Source organism: Hetaerina americana, unplaced genomic scaffold (genome assembly GCF_022747635.1).
Source record: "Hetaerina americana unplaced genomic scaffold, ioHetAmer1.1.p SCAF_12, whole genome shotgun sequence".
NCBI classification, from domain to species: domain Eukaryota; kingdom Metazoa; phylum Arthropoda; class Insecta; order Odonata; family Calopterygidae; genus Hetaerina; species Hetaerina americana.
In genome coordinates this window covers 13,755,730-13,780,789 of record NW_027286292.1, presented here as the reverse complement: position 1 = coordinate 13,780,789, position 25,060 = coordinate 13,755,730, and the positions used below count along the sequence as shown (strand labels likewise).

The 25,060-nt window shown below is 39.7% G+C and overlaps 1 protein-coding gene across 1 annotated transcript in view; it reads left to right on the top strand.

Annotated features, from left to right (window-relative positions):
• Nucleotides 1-25,060, top strand: part of LOC139685698 (cell adhesion molecule Dscam2-like) — a 523,226-nt gene that overhangs the window by 240,668 nt on the left and 257,498 nt on the right. The window contains exons 5-7 of the mRNA XM_071582700.1: nt 3,202-3,351; nt 5,337-5,454; nt 16,166-16,611. Of these exons, the coding sequence (XP_071438801.1) occupies nt 3,202-3,351; nt 5,337-5,454; nt 16,166-16,611 (714 nt within the window). The remainder of the gene's footprint in view (nt 1-3,201; nt 3,352-5,336; nt 5,455-16,165; nt 16,612-25,060) is intronic.

Genomic DNA, 25,060 nt, shown 5'->3' with positions numbered 1-25,060 from the left:
TTTGGATCCCACCATCGGGCGTAAAGTAAATTACTGGGAATTGAGGAAACAATTTCGAAGACAAGTCAGCTAGCAGTGATAAATATTCGTGAAAATTTACCAGAAATAATCACCGAATTTAAATGGTCAAGAGGCTAGCTGGCACTTTCATGCTATCCAATGATGGCAAGTATATTTTCACTAGTCATACTAACTGTAACGAAACCTCCTTAGATTAAATATACTGCTTGTCCGTAAACTTTGTATGGTCATAGCTGCCCTACGATATTAATTATTCTATGAAATATGTTATGCAGAGTAGTAGGAAGTGATGCTGAAATGGTAGGAGGTAGCACTGGATTTGAAGTCACAAAGCGGACACAAAAGTTATATTTAGGTGACTTAAAACAATAAACATGTTTTTTGCATATTTTGTCCATTAATCTCTGAATATCAAATAAAGCAAACCCCATGAGAGTCCGAACAGCACAGGCTGAGTAAATGCCTGCTTCTTAGCGGTTAACAATAACTTGTGCGACAGTGAGAATATAAGTAGAAATCATCGTCATATTCCAGAATTGGCTTGTTTGTTTACATGCAAGCTAACCAAATTTTACTGATGCTTACAGATATTTTAATAATGTGTTTCACCTGTCTCTTTTAAATCAGTAACTTTTCCGTCAGTTTTACCAACAAATCTCTATTGTAATAGCATCACCCACACAGATATTGTTATTAGACAGAACTGCTATTATAATGAATCTAGCGTCTAAGCTTCCATAGAGTTGTCACCGGAGTTTTCCTATTATGCATAAACTGATGGTAGCGGAGAGAGATTTTTACGGATTTTTATGGGGTCTCTTCACTTCTCTTCGAAAAGCCTCCACCGCCGCCACCTATCTCGCTTCCTTTTTTCATTTGATGTGTATTAAGTATTGGAGCTCGTTTCCTCCCCGTTGGCTTCCTCCCTTCACTCTATTGGTCCCCCAAAACCCTCTCCCACTCACTTCACTGACTACCTACACTCACCTGAGTGAGGCCCGTGGAAACATCGGTGGGTTCTCTCATTTCTGGCAATGCTGCCAGGTGAAATTCTTTTGCTATTCACTCTTTAACTCAAGATGAGGATCTTTCGTCATCGCCTTGAAAATGCTTAATTATCCTGGTATCAACTGAAATTTGATACCATCAATATACATTTTTTTCCAATCCCCTCTTTCATACGTCGAGAACATTTCTTTAAAATCATGGGGACGAGACATCAAAGGTTTTATGGATGATAAATCTGAATTCATATAAAAAACAGAAGAAGAATTCCTATAGATTTTTCTTCCAAATATGAGGCGTGTTTCCCTAATAAAATACTTAATTAAAATGCATCAGGACTAGTTCCTTAATCCACCTCGCGAGATCACATTTTATCTACAATTTTTGGCAGTTTAAAGGTTAGAGATATCTAATAAGAATACAAAGGTTGGTTTTCTACGGACACATCTTTTAAAGGAAAAGTCTGAAAAAGAGGGATGAAAACGTTCAGCATTCTCCAGGGTACAAATTAATGTGGCAATCCCACTAAAATTTTCGGGTGTAAAGCATTTCCTGTCATCTGTTAGAGATTCTCTAGGATCATATTTCTTGTAATTAACGATTGATGCAGTAATAAGTATAAGCTGGAAAGCAATAATTCCTTGTCTCCGCATCAATTGAAGTGTCATGAAAGAGACATGGAATCTCTGTATGACTTTGGTGTTGTGAGTTTAGCAGAGTTTATCCAAAAAATAAGGAGACTGGAAGGTTATTCATGCAAAATATTTAGTTAAGAACCAAAAAATGCAATGGATCTTTAGTCGGTTGATAAATATATGCAAGGCTTGTATAAAAAGTATCACGGAAAATATTTTCCTGACGTGACTGTAAGTTGCAGCGCACTCGCTCCGCGCAGACTCAGAGGTGGAGGAACTAACCTTCAAAATGAGCCAATCGACAATCGCCTGCGAGTATCCCTTCAGGGTAATTCGCGTTTTTAGTAAACCCCTATCAAGTGACTCGGTGCAAGCGCAAAATTCAGCGAACGATCGAACATCGGTACGCCATCAAATTTTGTGTTGGACAAGGGAAATTGGGTAGAGAGACGTTGAGCATGATTTGCCAAGTGCTCAGTGATAGAAGCATGTCTCAATTTGCGGTTTTTAAGTGGAAAAGGCTCTCCAAAGATGGCAGAGAGAGTGTGGAGGACGAGATCCTTGCTGGATTGCCATCGACGTTAAAAACCAACGACAACGCTAAACATGGGCGTGAAGTCCTGAATGCCGACCAGCGGTTAAGTGTGCGGTTGATTGTGGATCGTATTGGCATTGATTAGCAGACAGTTCACACCATTATCACTGAAATTTAGGTGATGCGAAAGATCTGCGCTAAACTCGTCCCGAAGGCCTTGACGGATGACCAAAGGCAAAGTCGAGTGTATGCTTGGGTAGGCCTTCTGCAACCCGTTGAAGAAGACCTCGACTTTTAGGAAAAGGTAAACATGGAGGACGAAATTTGGATACTCTGATAGCAGCCGGAAATAAAGCGGCAAAGTTCCAAATGGCACACTATGACATCACCTCGTCCAGAGTGAACATGCTCATCGTTTTCTTCGTCGCCAAGGGAGTGGTCCACTCTGAATTTGTGCCTGAATGGCAGGCAGTGGCTGGTGCCTACAACATATAAGTGCTGAAAAGACTGAAGAGAAGGGTTAAACGGGTGAGACCAGCCATCGCGGGAAATCGGAAATCACAAGTACATCTCGACAATGCACTTTGCCGCACCTGCTCCAAGGTAACCGACTACCTGACGAAAAACAGCATCGCGACGAAGCCCAACCACCTTAAAGTCCCAAGTTTCCAGTAGACTATTTCTCATTCCCAAAAGTGAAATCCTTCCGAAAAGGATACCATTATGCGACCCATAGTGCCATCCAGAAGCTTACGCGTGTACCCTCGATGGCCTTTTGAAATCCGCCAACCAGGGAGCCTTCGAGTCTTGGAAAGGGAGGTACTTCGAAAAATTTTAAGGCATTGTAGCAATGCCCGAAATGAATATTTTCCAAAATATTTTTCGTTACTTTTTAGGCAAATATTGTATTTCACCTGTATTATTAATTTTAAAAATATTTAATAATTACATAAATGTATGCTCATAACATTCAAAATAAAAATTGGATATTTTCTTTCTTTCCAGATGATAAGTTCCACATGTTACCCACCGGAGAGTTATTAGTATTAAACGCGGGCCCAGCAGACGCATATTCGACCTACCATTGCAGAGTCACACACCGTCTCTCTGGCCAAACTATGGTCAGCTCAATACCTGGAAAAATCACAATCTCAGGTGAGTAGTTCTTCAACCCCAGGCCCATCATCGGAATGAAATGTTGCGTGAGCCTCCAACGAAGACCACCGCCTTTGGTTGAACGTAATGAATGCGCGCTCAGTCTTCAAAAATCAGCTCAGCGGGGTTTCAATAGATTCCCATTTCAAGAGAAGGTGCCATAGAGCTCTTACGTGATCATGCGTTTGCGTTCGACCCACTTCTATTTTTTCGAGGAGGAACCTTTACAGAATTGTTGCTCCCTTTAGTTCGGTTGACATGATTCTCTGTGAGTGTTATGTTGTTATAAATTTGCAATTACACAGCAATGATACTCGGTCAATTAAACTAGGTCCTCTTAGCCCAGGAAAATTATATCTCGAGCCGCGGAATAAGTTACACCCAGAGATTTAAAATTTGTGGAAACAGGCCGTCAAAGTCCGGAGGTTTCTATGTTGCATTGTTAGGTCTCATTATCATTCATCAGTCTCAGGTCAGATATCAGTCTCATTATCAAAGCTACCGGAACAGGTATCCATGAGCTCGTAAATACGATGGATTAACATGGGTTTAGTGGCTGAACCGGATATCCATGGCAATATATAATAGTATAATGGCATAATTAAAACTTTCCGGTTTCAATTATAATTATCATAATCAAACAGAAATCGTTCCCAAGTAAAATATGCAGTAGAGAATCAACAGCAAACAATTGTATTATCTCTAACGACAATCCGTCTATCCTCTCAATTTATATGTATTATACACTGTTAGTTTTCGAAGAATGTTGAATTTTTCTAATATTTCGAAATTCAAAGAGGTCGACATTTAACACGTAACCTGGAGAAAGAAACGGGAGGTTATACGGCGACATTCAAGAGTCAAACTCTCATAAAGCACATCGAGTTCCTCCGATCAAAGAAGTTCCGCAGCGCAAGGGAAGCTACCACTGGCTTTGACGCCTTGAAATCAGGAATTCCGCACAGGCACTAGCCATTCTGAATTCCTAATTAAGTGAGAGACGTCTGGCCGGAAGACTTTTCCCCGAAAGGGGGCCCAACTCCTGTCCGCCCCGGTCGGCCGGCCTGCTCACCCTGACCCCCCTCCGCCCTGCGTACCTGCCCCGGGGGGGGGACACCCGCGCGGGCGCATTTGACCGTCGAGCGCGGCGTCTTTTTTAACCCCATCCCCTCCAAGCTCCCTCCCACCCAACTTACCGCGTCGAGAATGGAGTCCGCCTCACGGCTGTAGGCAACCCTTCGCGGCCGCAATTTAATCGGAAATCAATGGATGCCACCCTCTGCTCTACCATACAAGCCGGGACCCGCCGTGCGAGCTAATTAAGCGACGAAGCAAGCAACGAGGCGGCCCCCGTACGAGCGAGGCTGCCCTCTCCAACCCACCCCCCCTCCCCGCGCCCTCTGCCTAACTCTCCAGCGTCCCCTATACCCACTGCATCCCTTGCTGTCCCTCCCCTCTGCCCAGTCAGCCCCACCCTCCCCGTGCCTCTCACCTCCGCTCAAAGTTGAGAAGTGCTCAACGATTCCCGACGCTTCAAACACCCCCAACCGCGGCCCTTCACCCTTTCAACCCCTCACCCCTCTCGTTACCCTCCCCCTCCCCACGCACGCCACCCGGGCCCTTTCATGGGTGGGTTTCTATGGTTACCGCAGGATCGCCGACATTTTTCCTCCCCTCACATTTCGTTCCTTTCGACGCCCCTTCTCCCCTTTTCGCGCTCGAGCTTTTGATGCTGCTGCGGCACCGTCATCCCCTCCCCACCTGACCCTTTTCCTCCTCCCTCCTTTCATCCTCTTCCCCGCCACCTCACCCCGCGCAGCCGACCGGCTTAAAAAATAATGTGAAAAGGAAGAAAAAAATTGAGAGGGATTGGGAAATGTGGGGAGAGGGCGGCGGGAGAATTGCAGCGCGTGCGGGCGTCAAACTAACGTTCCCTTGTCTCTTTCTTTCTTCCCTCCTGCCTATTTTGCCGCTGCCGCTGCCAGAGGCGCGCGGCGTGCAAGCTCCACAGCTGGAGGAGAGGCTGATCCACGTGGAGGCGCGACGGGACGAACTGGTCACGCTGCCGTGCTTCGTTCCCGGGCACCCCCCGCCCGAATACAGGTACGGGAATCACGCTTTGTGCCGCCACCTCACGCAGCTTTACTGCCTTTCCCCCACTCCCTCCCTAAACCCCTGTGGCTGACCGAGGCCAGCACCACACAAGTCCCAATTGGGCAATTGGATGGTGAGATTCCGGTGGGTAAGAAACCGTATGTGTAAAATGAATATGGAAAATGCTAAAAACACACATCTTCCCCATTGAGGTCTACCAAGCGTAAGATGCTTAAATTCGTTTTGCATAGTTCAGTTGTGAGGAGCCCAAAATTACATGTCCATTATTCTGTGTAAATTATTTGCAGAAATAAAAAGCTTTCGGGGAAGTGGTTATCAGAGGACGCAACAATTATGTTTTGCTCTTTACACTATTGATGAATGCTTTTATTTTTTCTAATTACCAGAATTAAATTTTTAACTGAATTCACAATTTAATTGGTATATTTTAGCTTTTAAAATACATGCTTAGTTAATGTCATCTTTAATAATGAGACACAATGGGAAAGTAATATCCTGTACACTCAGAGTATAAAATCACTTATAATTAATGAAAAATTGAAATAAAAAAGCATATTAGTTTACTCATTTGATATATTTTTAGGCATTCGCCAAAGTAATCTTGTATGATTTGGTAAAGAGATTTGTTATTTTTAATTGTAAGCGCTAATGCTCTCGATGCAAGATGCTAAACTTACAAAGCCACTTCATTGAAAACAATCCAAAGGGTGCATGCTTAATGGCGGTAATTGTGAAAGCAATTATATTTATGAAAGCCAGTTCTTATTTTATGCGTTTCCGTTTTTAGGATGTAGAGCAGTTTTCCCAAACGGTTTAGAGTAACTGTCCCTCGGGATCCACAAACCTGCACGCAACGTCCCTCAATTGATAGCCTTGAAATAATAATCAAAATCATAAAACAAAATAAACAAATGAGGAAAATTGAAATAATTAAATTATAAACAATGAACAATCAAATTTTTATTTATATTCCAATAGATGCATAGTTTTCATATCACATTTATGCAAAAACCTTAATAAACCTTGAAGAAGTAGGTGAGAGTGACTTTTTACTAAATTATCACATCAAATAGTTTTTAAAAGTGATTTTTTTAAGTTTACATGCCATTTTTTAATCTAAACTAAGCAATTTTATAGCATGAACATTTTCAATTTATAAACATAGAATAACCAACCATGTTATGTTAAAATTTGTTACACTATTAATTGGTAGTAGTAGTATTCAGAGGAGGTGACCGACAGCTGAGGTCTTTTACGCCATTAGGGATTGACAGGAAAGTATGAAGGGTGGAGAGAAACCCGGCGTCGGCATTAGCCTACTCTTTACGAAAGGCGCCAAGGGGTCCGAAGTTTAACGTCCCATCCGACGGACGGCGTACTCACTCAAAGTGCCCTCCACTGAGCACCTCAAGTAAAGATCGGCATACCACTGAAAAACATTCGATGCCGCCAGGATTCGAAGCCGAGCCCAATGGGAGGGATGCCTGTACAATAGCCATCGCCCCATCACGATTCCCCTATTAAGTGGCTATTGGATGTATAGTTTTTCATGGTCTAGAAGTCATAGAGATTCTATTGCCTAACTTAATAGCTCATTTCCATCAAAAAATATTTTAATAAGATGGATGGGCTTGATGACATGATACAAGTTTTCCAACGTTCGGTTTAATGTCACTAAGCAGGAGTCTCAAATTACCGCGTTCACAAACCTGAAGTACGCTCCTCTGCTGGAAATAAGCTGAATGACTGCACTTAAATCACGTACCACCAAATGTGAAGCCGGAAATGCAAGAAAGAGTTTTTTAACCACCGTCCATAATTTAGGATAACGATCGGAAACCTCTTAATTAAACGAAAGTCATTTCTATAATAGAAAATGCAGGGGAAATTACTCCGTCACTCTTAATACGAAACGTTATTCCTTTTATAGTTTTGCCACATTTTTTGCCCTATAAATTGGTACCCAGTGGTAAACAGTGTCAAAAATGATGGATTTAGAAATGATAAAAATACTTCATTTTGATTTCATATTGATTAAACTTTGAAATAGAGCTATAATAACCAAGAAAATGCCATATATGCGCCATTATTTACTGTGAAGCCGCTCGCCAGCGTTTTCCTCGTGTTAAAAATATCTTCAAAACAGAACGCTCTTTGGCGGCGCACAAATAAATGAAAACATTGATTAAGATTTTTTAAACACAGAAACACAAAGTAAGGACACTCACATATGTAGTTTTGACGTTTCAATGGCACGGCCGTCATCATCAGAATGCCGTTCTCGGGGAAACGGCAGAGAGAATATTTGTGGGGGGGGAGAGAGATAAGGGACGAATGGGAAACGGACAAAGGAGTGGAAGGTGATATGTAGGGGACTATTGGAAGGATTCAGTGGGCTTGATTCAGCTCGGGAGGTTTAAATGACTGGACCACCTAGGTATGCGCCATCTCGCGGGTTCTCACCTCTTTGCTACTTGTAGATTTGGGAACGGTTTCAATGACCGAAACAGCGAAGATGTCATGAAACAGGAAAGCAGAGTACGTAGCTATGGGATAATTGAGGAAGACGGGAGCACTGTTGAAGTAGACATTATTCATGCGGAGGGAAAGGGTGGTCATGCATTTACTCACGTAGAAAGCAAGGCAGAAGTTACAGGAGAGGTGGTTTATAATATTTTTTGAGGTGCAGGGGACGTCATGTTGAGAATCGGTGGTAGGGAAGGCGACAGGTCTTATAAGATGGCAGTAATTGCGGCGTGGGCGGTAGTATGGTGCGGACAGGGGCGGAGAAAAGAGAGGGGGGCCCAAAGGTTGTCCTGTCGACTTGTCTGACAAGTTCAACGGGTGTTAACCGATATGGAGGGCAATGTAGAAATAAAAGTGATGTGGGCTTACTGTTATTAATAATTCGGAAGAGTTTACGGATTATATGTTTAATTTTGGGGGTTTAAGGGAAGAAAGTGGTGATAAGTTTAGGACGTTGTGAGCGGTTTGGTTTTGGGAGAGGAGTGTATTGGCTTGAAGGTTTGTGAATTTTACTGCTCAGTAGTTTTTCAGGGTACCCGCGTTTACTGAGAGGGTCAAATAGCTGGTCCATGTATTTCTATGGGGAGGGGGTATGTGATGTATGGCAGCTCTTGAAATGAAGTTATTGACGGTTGTTGGTCGGTTTAATGGAGACCGAGGTGATAAATTTATTGCTCTGCAGGTGAATGAGTATCTAGGAAAGTAATTTTCGAATCAGATATAGATGAAGTGGATCATACCAAGGATAAGTAATATATACACATACATACATTTATACATATATATATATATATATATATATATATATATATATATATATATATATATATATACAGAGAGAGAGAGGGAGAGAGAGAGAGGCTTGCCCGATGATCGAACCCGGGCCCTCCGGTCAATATATATATATATATATATATATATATATATATATATATATATATATATATATATAAAATGGGCTGACACAATCTATTACAAATACAATAGAATAGCAACATTTAAAAGGACACTCACGCGGTAAAATGTTCGAGATTTTGGCCCTCTCAGAGGCCTTCTTCAAGTCATATTATATATATATATATATGTTTATATATATATAAATATAAAATATATATATATATATATATATATATATATATATTATATATGTACATATGTATTTATATATATATATATATGTTTATGTATATATAATATATATACAATAATATTTGTTATATATATACACACAAATATACTTATTTAAAGATATATTAATACTATATAATTGAACTATCTAGCCTAGTTAGAAATTATAAAGAAATTATTCAATTTCTTTGCTATGAATTGTTTATCAAAGATATGAAATCCTGAACCATTAGCCTTTGTGAAATTTCACCAAGTAATAATGAGATCACATGAAGGGAGTACGGAATCAAATATGATCACGTGGGCCTAATTAAAAAAGCATTGCAATAAAATAAAGAAATCATTTAATCAATAAACGGATGTACATGATATGACGTTTCCAGTTAGTCGAATTAAAAGTACTCGACGAAAAAGGGGGAAGGGTGAATGACAACTATCGAAATACCCACATCGAGGTTCATATAAAATCGTAATTCTTAGTTTATAGCTTGAATTTATGAAAGAATTACGGAGCTAGAGTAAACCTTTTTAATAATTTTGCAATAAAAGGAAAATATATTGCGTCTATCACCTCAAATTTCATATACATATTCAACAGGTGGTGTTTCAGGGTTTGGTAGGACATTATGTCGACGGTGGATCGGTAATCAGTATACTTTAGTTCACCGTGCTGTCTTTAAAATATAAAACGAATTAAAGAATTTTATTTGCCCGTATTTAGGTAATTTCGCAACACGGTATATTCACATAAACCCCGCAATCCACCAAGAAGGTGTGCGACGGGGTGGGAGCACCTTATGAAATGAATATGTGATAAGGAATGATATGGGGAGGAAGGGAAATTGGATAAATTATTTCTTAAAAAATATCAAATAACCTGAAAATATGCTGGAAATATTTGCTGGATGTATACTTAACTCAAAATAAGTATTAACTCACCTGATAATTTAATTATTGTTTATAACAAAATATAGAACAAAACTGCACCACAACCGTTTAATGATAGTCCTTCAATACAGTAACCCAGAATATGCATTACTGAAAAGTAAGAAAAGAAATTCTACTATTTCTTGGACTCATGGTCTCAGCCTATAAAGTCCCAGATAAAGAATGTGACGCACTGCGTTGGGAGGGGCATCCCCCTCACAGATACAGACGAGGGTTGGAAGAGAGGGCTTGATAAGAACAAAAAGCGTTGGAAATACTGTAGTGAGCACGACATTAATTAAATTGCAGTCTAATGCGGCCATGCAGGGATGGGATTTGCATACAAAACACATAGGATTAGTGAAATTACATGCATTTAAGTACAACTAATTATTCCCTAGACGCTGGGATGGGATTCTTGCAATGTCTAACCCTAAAGTTGCTATCCGACATTGTCCGTGGAAAATAGCGTCCTTGGGCCTTCTGGATCTTGTGTACATTGAACGAATTGACAATTAGGTGTTCAGAAATTTTGCAATATATATCAGAAAGGGAAATGGGCTATAATTACTGAGGTCATACCTGTCACCATTTTTAGAAATAGACACTATCTGCGCGGTTTCCCAATTATTAAGGTCTTTACAGTCTCTAGGGGATTTGTTAAAATACTTTCGATATACTGGACGATATTAGGAGCTAAATGTTTTAACACCCTAGCCGGTTTATTTTTGAGAACTGGGGATTTGCTGTGTTTATTCTTTTTGAGCATTTTGTTATTATCTTATTCGTCCGCTGTTATATTTGACACTAGGTAATCATGCAGCTACATTTTTCAGGAAACGCTTTAGAAGAATTAATGGAGAATATCAGTTTTTCCCTCACTGTTAGTGTGAGTGATATTATTGCAATTCCTTCGGCAAGCCACGGTTTGTTTACCCCCTTTTACCTCCCTAACATATGACCAGAACTGCTTAGGGTCTGGTCCAAATACTCCCATTGTACTTTACGTTCAAAGTCTCGTAAGCTGCTACATAATTGTAACGCTACACTATACTATTGAAACGCTACGTGCAGTATATCTTATAGTATGGTAACTTTATCCAATGATACTTTCATTCGTGTTTAATGGTCAAAAAATGAATAAATGGAGGATAATTGTGAGGGAATAGTTACTTATTGGTATAATATGTTACTTCTGTAATTATTTTTTAATATGCTGGGACTTTAAATTGAAATAATTAGTGAGTTTAATGTGAAAAACCGTAGAGAGTGATCTACAGTGAATTCAAATGAAAGAAATAAGACTTTTTATCCCCCAAATAGCTTTAGCAGTTATATTAAAAAAACGCTAATGAGGAATATGAAAGAACATGTACGATGTCAGATTGGAAACTTGTCATTACAGGGAAATGCAAATCTGATGCTGACTGCAACACCTATTTGAATACAAATATTGACAATAAACATAATCATGTAACAAAGAAATTGCATTTAAAATTTAACAAGTTAAATCAAACTTTTTTAACCATTCAAAAATTGCAGAGGAAAAACTAAGGAATGCAGAGCCTGAATGAAAATCCAATGAGAACCAGTGAAAGAAATGGAATATTCGATTAATACTTAAGCATTTATCAAAGGGTGAAACCAATATCATTAATCAATAATTAATGAGAGTAAGTAAGTAATTCATCAGCGAGTTAATGAGAATGGAACCCAGTATTACACATAGCTGTTCACCTAAAAATGCATAGCATCAAATCATTAAGGTTTATAAATCAGAGGATTTGTTTGTAGCAGCTCTCCAGATAATTGAATCAATTCTAATAGTTCGCTCTATCAACCTTTGCCATTACCTGCTTTAAATATGATCTTTAGAAAGCAATTGATTCAGGTTATGCCGAATTATTTCCTCACTGCTTGTATTGATTGTCATCCATTAGCTATTCTCTTTCGTGGCATATCTACATATTTCACGAAATGCACTATATTTTCATTCATCCACCATATTTTCATTTCTCTTAGACTTCTCATTCCTGACCTTTCTATCATTTGAATACCACTCCAGCAGTTTTAATGTTCAAGCTTTATTTACCGCTTCATCTGGCGGTGTTAGTATTATTTGTCGTTAGTAGTTACTACTGATAGAAATTCTTCTTTTTCATTCATATTCTGCTCTTACATTTTCCATCTCTAGTGATCTTTTTCACTGAATTAAAATTTTCCCACCCATTTTAGAATGCGTATTTCCCTTCCTACTCATTCGCATAAATAATGTTTCTTCCTTTGACTATGGAGGGTTAAGTTTAGATATATATTGAAGTGTCACTTTTTATTTTCTTCTCTACATTGAATAGATATTTCGTGAGATCTCATTTCTTCTCCACAATCATTAATAAAGTCATCCGCAAGGTTAAGTACATTCATCCTTTTTTCCTTGAATCCAAACGCTAAGCTTCTATTTTCCATGGTGTCCTTTATTTCTTACCCAGTCTATACATTAATATCAATTTCAACTATGAGCAGATCTGCCTTAATTTGTTCTTTGTTTTTTATTCATCCCTGATTACAAAACCAAAAACAAAATCATCGGTTATCTAAGCCAGCGATTATATGTAGCGTGTATTGATATCCTCTCATTGTAGTTCATCTCAATTTTCTTTATGATAAGTTGCATTCCGGTTCTCCTTATCAAAGGCTTTCTCATGATCAAGAAATTAGATGAAGGTAGTTTCACCTTTCTGTATAATTTTTCTGAGATAGGTTTTAGAGATACACGATGATCATCTGTATCTACATCTACATAAAACCCTGCAAATGCGTGTGACGGGGAGGTTTGGTCCCCATCAATAGATGCACAACCACAATCATGACACCTCTGGACAAATACCAGTTTGATCATCCACTAAACAAAACTAATCACAAGAAATGAGGTAACAATATTCAATAAGAGGATACGTACATTCAATCATGCGGGAGAAGTGTTTAAAAGATTGGTCTATGCTGTTTAAGATTATCTAGGATATTTACAATATATTTGCACTCCCTTACGCTAATTATCTCCTTCGCGCCTGCAGTCATATCTACGGCTATCTGCGGTCACATATCTCGTATTTGTTATCTCCATTGGTACGAGGGATAAAGTACATTTTTAATATTTCCGTTTTACTATCTAACTCCTCGATTTTTTCACGTGATTTGATCTACCATACTAAGTCAGGGTCAACTATATGTCTTTAAAATCCTTTGATATATAACCTGCCTCAAATATGGGCAGTAAATTTAAACTGAAATTAAGCCTACGGTAAACTAGCGGCTCCCATCCTTATTTTTAAAATAGTGTCGTGACACTGCTATTTTTTCATTCATAATTTTCACAAACCTAGCCACTCGACATTTTCCTCGATCAAGTTCCAACACTAAGGCTACCTCGTGAGGAAGCCATACACTCGCAGCATACTCCGAGTCTGGTCGTGACTAATAAAATAGCAACGCTCCTTAACCTCTCATGACATTACCTTTTAAAAAGTATCCTTTTAATGAATTCTAACGGTCTCTTTGCTCTTTCGCAAATTTTAGGAATATTTTTCCCCATTGCCTCTCCATATTTATCGTAACAATCAACTATTTCACCGATTTTACGTTTGTTATATTGGTTTTCTGTATGGTGTGATGTTTTCGGGTGAAATTCTCTTCCTCCAAAAATGTTACCATATATTTCTTCATATTTAATCCTAGCTCTCATATCCCGCCCTACTTTTCGATAGCAATAATGTTCCCTTTATCCAAAAATTGTAAACCTAATTTGGTCGGCCAATGAATACTGTTCTCTGTACCTCGATGGATCTCGCTATACGTGGGTCGCCAGGTTCACTGCTCTGAATATTTTCTTGTTTAGCGTTTCAAATATTGGAATTTTTTTGTACTGCATTGGTTTTTATACTCTCATATACATATCGTATATTAGATTGTTTATCTAAATCAGGATCATAATTCTTCATCTGTATTAAATCAGTGTAAAATTTGGCTCCATAATGCCTTATTTAATCAATCGTCTCCTAATGCAACACTCATTAAATACTTGAAAACGAAGTCTCTTTTTAACCCCTTTGGGTGTCCTATTCTTTTTTGTATTCTAGTACGAATTTAATGCCGCCATAATGTGATCGCCAAATTTCTTTCCGTTCTCATACAATTTTTTCACCTAATGTAAAAACCTTGCAATTTCACAAGGAATTTTCAATCGACATTTGTTAATGGACATAGTGTTTCACACCCCTATCAGTATCTACAACTTTTTCGAAAAACATATTTTGCTGTTCTAACCCACAATGAACGATTCTTCCCTGACCCTTCTCGCTTTTCGGACGATTTCATTTTGTATTCTTCTCGATAATAGCTGTATTCATGTATTTAGATTTGTAGGATAGAAGATGACCCGAGGGAAAGAGTATTATGGGACAAGAAAGATGGAAGTAATGTGTACGCTAGGAAATGATGATTGCGAATGGAAAAACGTGAGATGAACGTGAAGTGACGGACTGTAGGGGATCATATTAGTTTTTTAAGAAGGCTATTTAAACCGGAGTGAACCTAAGATTTTCTTTCCTGTAATTAATTGTAAAAACAGTCAACTTAATGTTATATTGTTAAATGCTTGTGTAATACATATGAGATTCAAGATTCGTTTACTTATCTGCATTGTTGTCTACACATAATCCGATGTAGTTGATTCGATAGCTCACTCCGGCCAAGATGTTGGTAGCATTCGATGAGTAATGTGCCGCTTCGACACACTTCTTTACTTGGCAAAAAAGTTGACATAGGCCTTAAAAATAATACAAGAGGCTTCTGTACAGTCAAGCCCAATCTATATGGGAGCTGTGTTGATTGTAATTGTACGCTAATTAATGAAATTATCACTAAAAACTATTAGAACGCAATAAGTGTGTTCATTAAATTGCATCATTGTAAAATAGGACAAAGTTCGTGTCATGGAAACTATATTTTCTGGGAAAAAATTTTGACAAAAATCTGAATTTGTTGATGCTCACAAGAATGAACTTATTTTAAGACCCTGAATTATAATTTTAATATTTGTTTTGAGCTCGAAGAAAAAATTATTATTGCCACTTTTTTTCAATTTAATTTTACCTGTTACTATTTTTTCAATTTTTATCTATTAGCTATCGGCAATGGCTAACGTGAGCGTGCCAGGTCCAACCCAATTTTCAATTTTAAGAATCATTAAATTATAGCGCTAAAAATTCTGATGAACCAGAAATTATTTGACGCCTAAAGCCATTGCGTAGGCGGATGCATCGATTTAAAGCAGAACTTGAAAAAAATTAAGTGGAAAAAGAATCGGTAAAAAATGCACCGTACACAACCCAAGGTCTTGTTCCAGAGGCAAAGGTAGAGCCCTAAGTAGAGTACTAAGCTCAACGGAGCAAGAAATTCACATACCAGGGTTGACAGTCCAGTCCCTTTTTCTTTGTGACCTATGGTTTTCCAGAAAAATCTCTCACCCAATAATTCACGCAGCTTGAATAAAGCTAGGCGTACCCAGAAACCTTTTACCTAACGTAAAATAAAACCTGGACCCTCTGTTCAATTAATCTTCGCTTTATCCACTGGGCTTTCACATATATTTATCAAGCAAGCCAAATTAAAATGTAATACGTCATACTCAAGGTAACTTAGAATCATATCAAAACCAAAACATCGCTTTAGCTACTCAGACAAATCTACCGTCGTGTTCCATGAGATTTCATGAATTTATTTTAAAACGACGTCCTAGAGCGAGATCCATACGCAAGCGGTTGGCTTGGGAAAACACTTGATGGGTGGGACATGAGCTTGAATCGGCTAGCACAGGGAAATCCAACTGGCTATATTTGATGATAGATGAAAAAATAACAGCGGGAACTTCGGTTTTCACTCGCTGCTTTGAAAGCTGAGAGATGGCTAGCCTCTACGGCGCTGTAAATTTCGGTGTCTATCTATGTCGCGACTGGGAGCACAATTTGCATCACCACAAAATCGGATTCATGGAAACGTAACTAAACTCAGCTGATTTTCGTCACCCACTACCCACCCCCCGGTACTCCCTCACACGCAGGTGGTTCCTGGGAAGCCAGCCACAGCTGTTGCCCGTGCCAGAGGACGAACGCCGCTACCCCCTGGGGCCTCTGCTCGTCATCCTGCGGGCGCGGCCCGCCGACTCGGGCCGTTACCTCTGCTCTGCCTCCAACGCGGGCGGTGGGGAGCGGCTCGAGGTGTCGCTTGTCGTGTCCGCTCCCCTATCGGCACGCGTGAGCCCGGCGCGGCAGGCGGCCGCCGTGGGCCGCGCGGCGGAATTTTCTTGCACGGCGTCCGGCCATCCAGTGACCACGATCACGTGGGCAAAGGACGGCCAGCCACTTAGGGAGGGTCCAAGGGTGCACCTCGTGTCCCGGGGACGCATCCGGGTGGAGTCAGTGCAGCGGGAGGATGAGGGGATCTACCAATGCTTTGTGAAGAACGACCACGACATGGCACAGGGAAGCGCGGAGCTCAGGCTAGGAGGTGAGCGATGACTAACGATTTTCCTCGCAGAGTAATTCTTTAAATTAGTATAATTTTCATAGTCATCATTCACCAACACAATAAATTAAAATGCATCATAATTAGTGTATTATTTAAAATATATAATCTAAAAATACTAAGGAACTGTTACTCGTTGAATCATTTAATAAAGACGCTATTTGTTTTTTGAATTAAAAGAGTCCATAGCTTCAAACTAGAAATAAGTTAGCTTCCTATTGTTATCATTAAATTATACTTATAAATTACTTAAAATAACAATTGCGTAAATTCTTGAATGTAATGAATATGTCATCACCTTGCATATGATGTGGAAGGTTGTCAATTTCCAGGTGTTGCCATGCATCCTTTTCCTTTCCATAGAGTTCATTTAAATAGTACCCTCCCTCAAAATGCTTCTGTGCCTCTATTTTCGTCCTTTCCCGCGCTTGCCATGTCACAAAACATACATAATTTTAATCCCGTCTTGATAAGCATGCCCTTTGTTTTTCTCCAAGAAATATCATATGAGTGCCTTATTTCATCAGTCTACGTATGTGTGTTTTAATATTTTAAAATAACATTCAACATACACTTTAAATAAATTTGATATTAGAATGATTATTGCAGTTGAAAGATGGCAGTAGTAAAATATAAGGAGAAAAAAGAATTGAAATGTTCTAGAGAATTGTACCAGTTATACAATAGAATATAGAAAGCTATCATTAATTATTTAAAATCTCATTTTATCTTTTCCGTAACCATTCACTTCTTTTTAGTTGCCATTTATCACACTCTCAATGCTTCACACCATTTTCGCTCGTAAGTTTGGGGCCACCGCATAAAAAATGACGCACATTCCAAACAGAAAATATAGATAACATCCACTTACCCGTTAGTTATTACAAGTAAACTTACGAAATGAAAAACAAAAAATTCCTTACGCAAACTGCCAGATGCGTGCCATGAAAAAAGTACTAGTAAAGTGAGGAAAGTAGTACAAAAAGATGAAAAGGGACTTGTTTTAGAATAGTATATCATATTTGGCTCTGTTTTGTTGGGAGAAACAAAATATTTATTTGGTAGTTGTGCCCATCCAAAACCTACATTAACCGGTAGATTACCTAATAATAGTAATTATATATTTATGATTGTGTGTGTATATATAGTTAAAGCATAATGGCGTTAGAGTGTAGGAGTCTTGGGAAAAATTGTTGAATACGTGTGCCTTTTGTAAGTGTTTTGCAAATGCTTATCTCGTATTTTTCTTGGCCAATGCCATCTCACTCATTTATTTGTACACACTGGTACTTATTGATATATATTTTTGTGTGCATGAACTTCGTACCCTGTCGGGCTTAGTACTGGGTGAGCTCAATCATCACCTACCTACCAAAACAAGCTTCTGGTTGATTACTAGATTTATGGTTTATACATATATATATATATATATATATATATATATATATATATATATATATACACACACATATATGATGGAAGGAGTATATAAAAGAACTGTATACTAAAGAACTTCAACCAACAAAGTTGGACATTGAAAAAGAATATAACGTAGAGGAAGATAGCTCAGGTCCAGGGATACTAGACGATGAGATAGAAAGGGCATTAAGGGAGTTTGTTGAATGGGGTTTGTTGGGAGAAATCCTATTGAGGCAGGAAAAATGGATGAAGGGGGTATTGACCAGCAGCGGGATGTTGAAGACTGTAATTGAGGGGAGAATGTTAGGCAAACGAGGAAAAGGAAGGAACAGGATAGGGATGTTGGACGGGATGAAGGGAGGAAGAAAGTAGTCAGAGCTGAGGAGGTACCTGATATAGAGTAGGATTCTGGATTTTTTGTTTTGTTAGCAGGCAGACAATGTTTTAATTAGTAGCTGTCTCCATCCAAAAACCTACCTTAACCGGTAGATTACCTTATAGTAATATATATATATGTTTGTTTATGTATATATGTGTGTGTGTATGTATATATATATATATATGTAGGCGGATGCTGTATGGTTTCAGTGGGATGACGATATGCGTCATGTCGCGTGTTCTCACCTCGATACTGCTTTGGGATTCAGGGGGGTTCCATCACCGAAAGAGAGAAAGAGTGTTGATGTATTCACCCATAGAGAAGGCAGGATAGATATTACAGGAGAAGTGGTAAATATTGTTGTTTGAACTGCAGGGGGTTTATCGAGTAGCTCTTGGGTTGAAATTTGGTAGACAGGAAGGTGGCAGATTGAAGCAGATGACAGATTTTGCAGCGTGGGCAGTTGCTGGGTGCGGTGAGGGGGGGAGAAGAAGAGACAGAGGGGCTCGCAGTTAGTATTATGGATTTGAAAATGTTTCGCAAGTTCGATGGACAGTGGGGATAGTGGGGACAGTGGGGATATGGATTTTTATCAATGACTGAGAATAGTTCACGGATTACATGCTTGATTTTTTTGGTTCCGGGGAAGAAAATGGTAATTATTTTAAGGCATTTTTGGTGGTTTGGTTTGGGAAAGGAGTATACTAGGTTGAAGTTTTGAGAATTTTATTTTTCAATAGTTTTTCCAGGCAACCAAGTTTCCTGAAAGAATCGCGTAACTATTGCATGCATTTCTTTTAGGAGGGGGTGTTGTTTCAGAGACGGAGGCCACACGCTGAGAAGGAAAAATGGATGAAACATTTTGTATTTGATGGCAAGCAGCTGTTGAGTTGAAGGTATTGTTGGTCGCTGGTCTGTTTAATGTGCGCTAGGGTGTTCAATTTATTGTCCTGTAGGTGAATATTTTTATCGAGGATAATAATGTTTGATTTAGAAATAGACAATATTATAGATACCGTGAAGAAGTAGTTGGTAGAGCAAATGAAAGAGGATAAAAGTTCACGTTTGTGGGAACAAAGGATAAAAATGTCGTAAATATAGCGTGTCCAGAAGAGTGGTTCAGTGTTTTTAGTGGAAAAAGGTACTTCCAAGTTTGGTAATAAAAGGATTAGCATATCCGGGAGCAATACGCGTGCCCATTGCAGTGTCTTTTGCTTTTATTTAGATTTTATTTGTTAAATTAAAGCCATTTCTTTTGAGAACAAGTTCAATGTTTGAATTTTGAGTCAGTTCAATGAGAAAATCTGTGGACGGGGTGTGTGGTATGACTCGTAAGGAGACATGATATTTTAGGCCTTCTTTGTGGAGAATGGAGGTGTAGAAAGAGGTGACGTCTAATATAACCATGATCATGCTCCTGTATTGAGGAATTGGTATGGAGTGTAAGCGTTCCAGATAGTGGTGCGGATTTTTTATATAAGAGTGGAGGGAAAGGGCTATGGATTGAAGGTAGTGTTGGTATACGGTCTAGTATTAATGCGGGGATTTGTTTAGTGGTTGAGCTAATACTTGAGAAAATGGAGTGTCCATGCTTGTTGGTCTTCTGAATTTTGGGTAGCAAATAGAATTGGGGGCTTAGGGACTAGGTGGAGAAAGAATGGAGATATCTTTGAGTGAGAAACCTGCTTTGGGTCCAAATTCGAATTGAAAAGAGAGAATTTTCTTTTGATGTGATGTAGAGAATATTGAGGCAATGGGCCATGCCCAAACAGATTATTTAAATGGCGCTTTGCCGCAGCGTCATAGTCTTCTTTATTTAGCACGACGGATGACCCTTTACCCACCGCCGTGATTATTATATTTTTGTTTGAAACTAATCATGTCAGAGCTTGTTCCTCGGAAGGGGAAAGGTTTTCTAGTGATTTTTAGGGTTCTATAAATTTTTTAAAGGTTTTCTTTGTAAAAACGAGGTTGATATAGGTTTCACTTGGATGGTTGAATGCAGTGGTTTGGGTTCATTTCCTGAAGCTTCACAAAATCGAGTAAGTCCTGGGTTGATAGTGGAAGACTTAGAGGGACAAAGCTCGGATTTCCAATGAGCTTGATAGCGAAGATCCAGGCAGAAAGGCACAGATGACAATACTGGTGCGGATATGGTTGATCCTAGAGGTGATTATAAGGGGATATTTCAGATTAACCACGAAATTATTCGGAGGCCTAAACTTTCACTGCAGAAAATATACTAACTTTTCTCTAGCAACGCTGTACTTGCTTTGACATATAAATTGAGTGTTAGTGTAATGCGTGATACATACTTGTATTGATCAGACACATTAACCACTAACCAGGCCTTTATCGAGTCAAAACGTCGTCCCTTGAGCTGTCTTTTCATCAGGGGGAGGAAGAAGAAGTCCGGTGGTGCCAGATCGGGAGAATAGGGCGGGTGCGGCAACGTGGCAACGCCGTATTTGGCCAGGAGCTGTCTGACGACGAGCGCGCCATGGCACGGCGCGTTGTCATGATGAAGCACCCAGCAGTTTGCATGGCCAAATCCTGTGAAATAATGCGTTGGACGTTGGATGCAGACAGACCCATCTGGTCTGTAATTTCTTCACTGGTTAAGCGTCGGTCTGTGTTCAGCAGTGTCCTCACTCTGTCCACATTCGTGTCGGTTCTTGCCCTCGACGGCCGTCCGGAGCGATGGTCGTCTTCAACGAGCTCCCTACCCTCTTTAAACAACTTGCGCCACTCAAATACTGTGGAATGGCTTAAGGCAGTGTCCCGATAAGCCTGCTTGATCATATCGAGGGTCTCAGTTGTCGTATTCCCGAGTTTCGCACAAAACTTCACGAAATAACGTTGCTCTAAATTCAGATTCATTTTGTTTTTCGACACGGACGAAAAACTTGCTTCACTAAAAACGGTGTCCTCACTCAACGACAGCCCGCAGGCGACTGAGGTTTGTGTTGGTCTGTTGCTAAGTGGCTCCACCTTAGCCTGCCAAGCAGACCACCCCCCACCGCTCCGTTCGCGCCAGAGAAAATCAGTCCTACCAATTTTGGTGCGACCCTGCACATCAACTTTACTCTAAACACAAGGTATTATTACATTTTTAACAATCTTTTCCGATAAAAATAATTCGTTTTTTATATTTATGCTTTCCGACTACGGATACTTATTTAAAGCTGAAAGTTAATAGAACTATAGGAGTTTATGCATTATGAAATGGGATATAAAAGGAAATATAAAGGATCTTACTAAATCTCACTTACTTTTGAAGAGGCTGAAAAGATGGTTCTTTTAGACATAGTCTGGACAAGCTTATCAATACCGTCGTCCTGTTCGCAGAGTTGGTAAATATTTGAGTAATTTGTCTCTAAAGTTCGGTGATTTACGAGGGCGGTTCAATAAGTAACTGTGTCTGAGAACAAAGGGCGTTCCTCAGGGAAGTTTATGTTATCATCGTGTGCTGCCATCTCTCAAACGACGGTGAAAAAAATTTCAGACTGATTTAAAGGCTAGTATGGCTCTGGCAGCCATTCGAGTAAGAGGTGTTTCGTGATTTTCGGACCGGGGGGTCCCGGGTTCGATTCCCAGACAAGTCTCTGGACATCTGCGGCTCCACCCAATCTATGTGATTTTTCGGGTACCAAATCTTCCTGGGAAACCATAACCGCCAAAGGGAAAAGAAATGGCCCCCCTACCCTAATGTGTGAATTTCACACGCCGTCGGGCTTAGTACTGGGCGAACTCTACAATCACCTACTAAACCGACCTTCGGGTTGATTACTGTGATTGATATACATATACTACCTTGATCAAAAAGTCCCCGGAATAACCACCGTGTGGTGCTCCCATCGTTCCGATTTGAGTTCTGTTTTTTTTTGTTAAATTGGTCTGTTGTTGATATTCCCTTTAAATCTTAGTGTCATAACTTGACATTTGCAAAAGTTACGTAGCCAAGAGTACATCTATCTCTGTGTGTGTTGGCGATTTTTTACAATTGCAGAAATGGATTTAAATTTGCAACAACGAACTTGTATTAAATTTTGCGTAAAAAACGGATTTAGTGGCGCACGGACGTTGGAAATGTTGGAAAAGTGTTTCGGCAACGATTCTCTAAAAAAAACGGTCGTTTACCAGTGGCACGAGCGGTTCAGAAGTGGTCGTGAGTCAATCGAAGATGATGAACGCAGTGGCAGACCATCGACATCGAAAGTCGGTGAAAAAATTGATAAAGTAAAAGAATTGTTGGTCAATAACCGCAAATTAACCATCAGAGAAATAGCGGAGGACTTGAACATTGCCTATGGATCCGCCCAAGACATTGTGGTTAATGATTTGGGTTTCCGTCGTGTAGCAGCAAAGTTGGTGCCAAAATACCTCAATTTCATGCAAAAAAGAGACCGTGTTGACGTCGCAAAAGACATGATTTGCGAGGCTGAATCCGATCCCACATTCATCAAAAGGATCATTACTGGAGACGAGACGTGGGTTTATGAGTACGACACGCAATCCAGACATCAGGCAAGTGAATGGCGTTCACCAAATGAGCCGAGACCAAAAAAACCACGTCGTTTTCAGTCAAAAAAGAAGGCAATGCTGACGGTTTTCATGGATTACAACGGTGTAGTGCATCATGAATTTTTGCCAGAAGGCCAGACAGTAAACAAAGAGTATTATTTGGGCGTTATGAGACGTTTGCGTGAAGCAATTCGCCGAAAGAGACCAGAAATGTGGGCAGAAAACTCGTGGATTTTGCACCATGATAACGCACCGTCGCACAGTGCTATCATTATTCGTAATTTTTTGACGAAAAATGCAACAAATACCATCCAACAGCCACCGAATTCACCTGATTTGGCTCCCTGTGACTTCTTTCTGTTCAATCGAGTTAAAAAACCTTTACGGGGAACGCGTTTTAGCAGCCGAGAGGAAGTAATGGAAAAATCGCAGGAAGCACTGATGGACATACCGAAAACCGAATATAAAGAATGTTTCGAGGATTGGATCAAGCGCTGGCATAAGTGTGTTGCAGTCGATGGGGATTACTTTGAAGGGGACAATATAGATTTAGATGAATAAACTTGTATTTTTAATTTTCTGAATAAATTCCGGGAAATTTTTGATCAAGGTAGTATACACACACATACATATATATATATATATATATATATATATATATATATATATATATATATATAGCTTGGGTGGAGCTGCAGGTGCCCAGAGTGCCTTGCCCGGGAATCAAACCCGGGACCCTCCGGTCAGCAGTCCAACGCTCTACCCACTGGACTACCGCGACCCAATATATATATATATATATATATATATATATATATATATATATACATATACATTCATATATGCAGGCATACTCGACGAAGAGATGATAAGGGGATTAACGGAGATGAAACTAAACAAGGCCTTAGGGGTGGATAACAGTCCTGCGGAACTACTGAAATGTTTAGGAAAATGTGGGAGGAAGAGGCTATATGGGCTGATTTGTAGTATCTATGAGGAAGGAATCTGGCCGGAAGACTTCGTGAGATCAGTTTTAGTTCCTATTCCGAAAAAGGTAAAGGTTACATCATGGGAGGACTTCAGGTAAATAGTTTGTTATCCCTCACAGCAAAAGTAGTTCTCAGGATAATAAATAAAAGGATAGAGAGTATGGCAAATGATTACTTAGGGGATAATCAGTTTGCGTTTAGAAAGGGGAGAGGTACGCGAGATACCATTGCAGTAATGAGATTATTAATCGAAAGGAATATAGAACACAACCAGGAGGTTGCCTGTTTCGTAGATTTCGAAAAAGCGTTTGATAGAGCGAATTCAGAAATACCAATGAGTATATTGGAGGAAATAGGAATGGATTGGAGGGAAAGGAGGCTAATCCAAAACCTGTACATTTCTCAGACTGCTCAGGTGCAAGTGGGGAACGGGGAGTCGAGATGGGCAGTGTTAAGAAGGCAGGGCTGTCCATTATCACCGTTGCTGTTCAACCTATATGTAGAGGAAATGATTAAAGAGGCATGAGAAGAACTGGAGGTAGGAATGAAAGTGGGCGGGTAATTCGTAAAATCAGTTAGGTTTGTCGATGACCAAGTTTTAGTCTGTCAGTCAGCCAAGGGGTTTCAAGGATTGCTGATTGAATTGGAATATTAGTGTGACAGGTATGGGATGAGAATCAATATTAATAAAACAAAGGTTATGCGATTTTCTAGATTGAAAATGGCTAAGATAAACATTAAAATATTTGGGCAAAAACTAGAGCAGGTAGAACAGTAAACGTATCCCAGAAGTGTTTTGGACCTACATCGTCAAAGTAGCAGGGACTTAAGGAGAAGAATTGCGCTAGGCAAAGAGGCTTTTACAAGGAGGAGGGAGTTGACGACTGGGACGTTGAGTAAGGATATCGAGAAAAAACTCGTTAAAACTCTGACATGTAGCGTAGCTATGCACGGGGCGGAAACGTGGTCATTGAAGCAGGAAGATAGACGTAGATGGAGGCTTCTGAAATTTGGGTTTGGAGGGGAATGGAGAAGGTGAATTGGACAGAGAAGAAAACAAATGAGGAAGTACTTGGTATGGTGGGCGAAGAGAGGGGTTTGTTGGGAGAAATCCTATGAA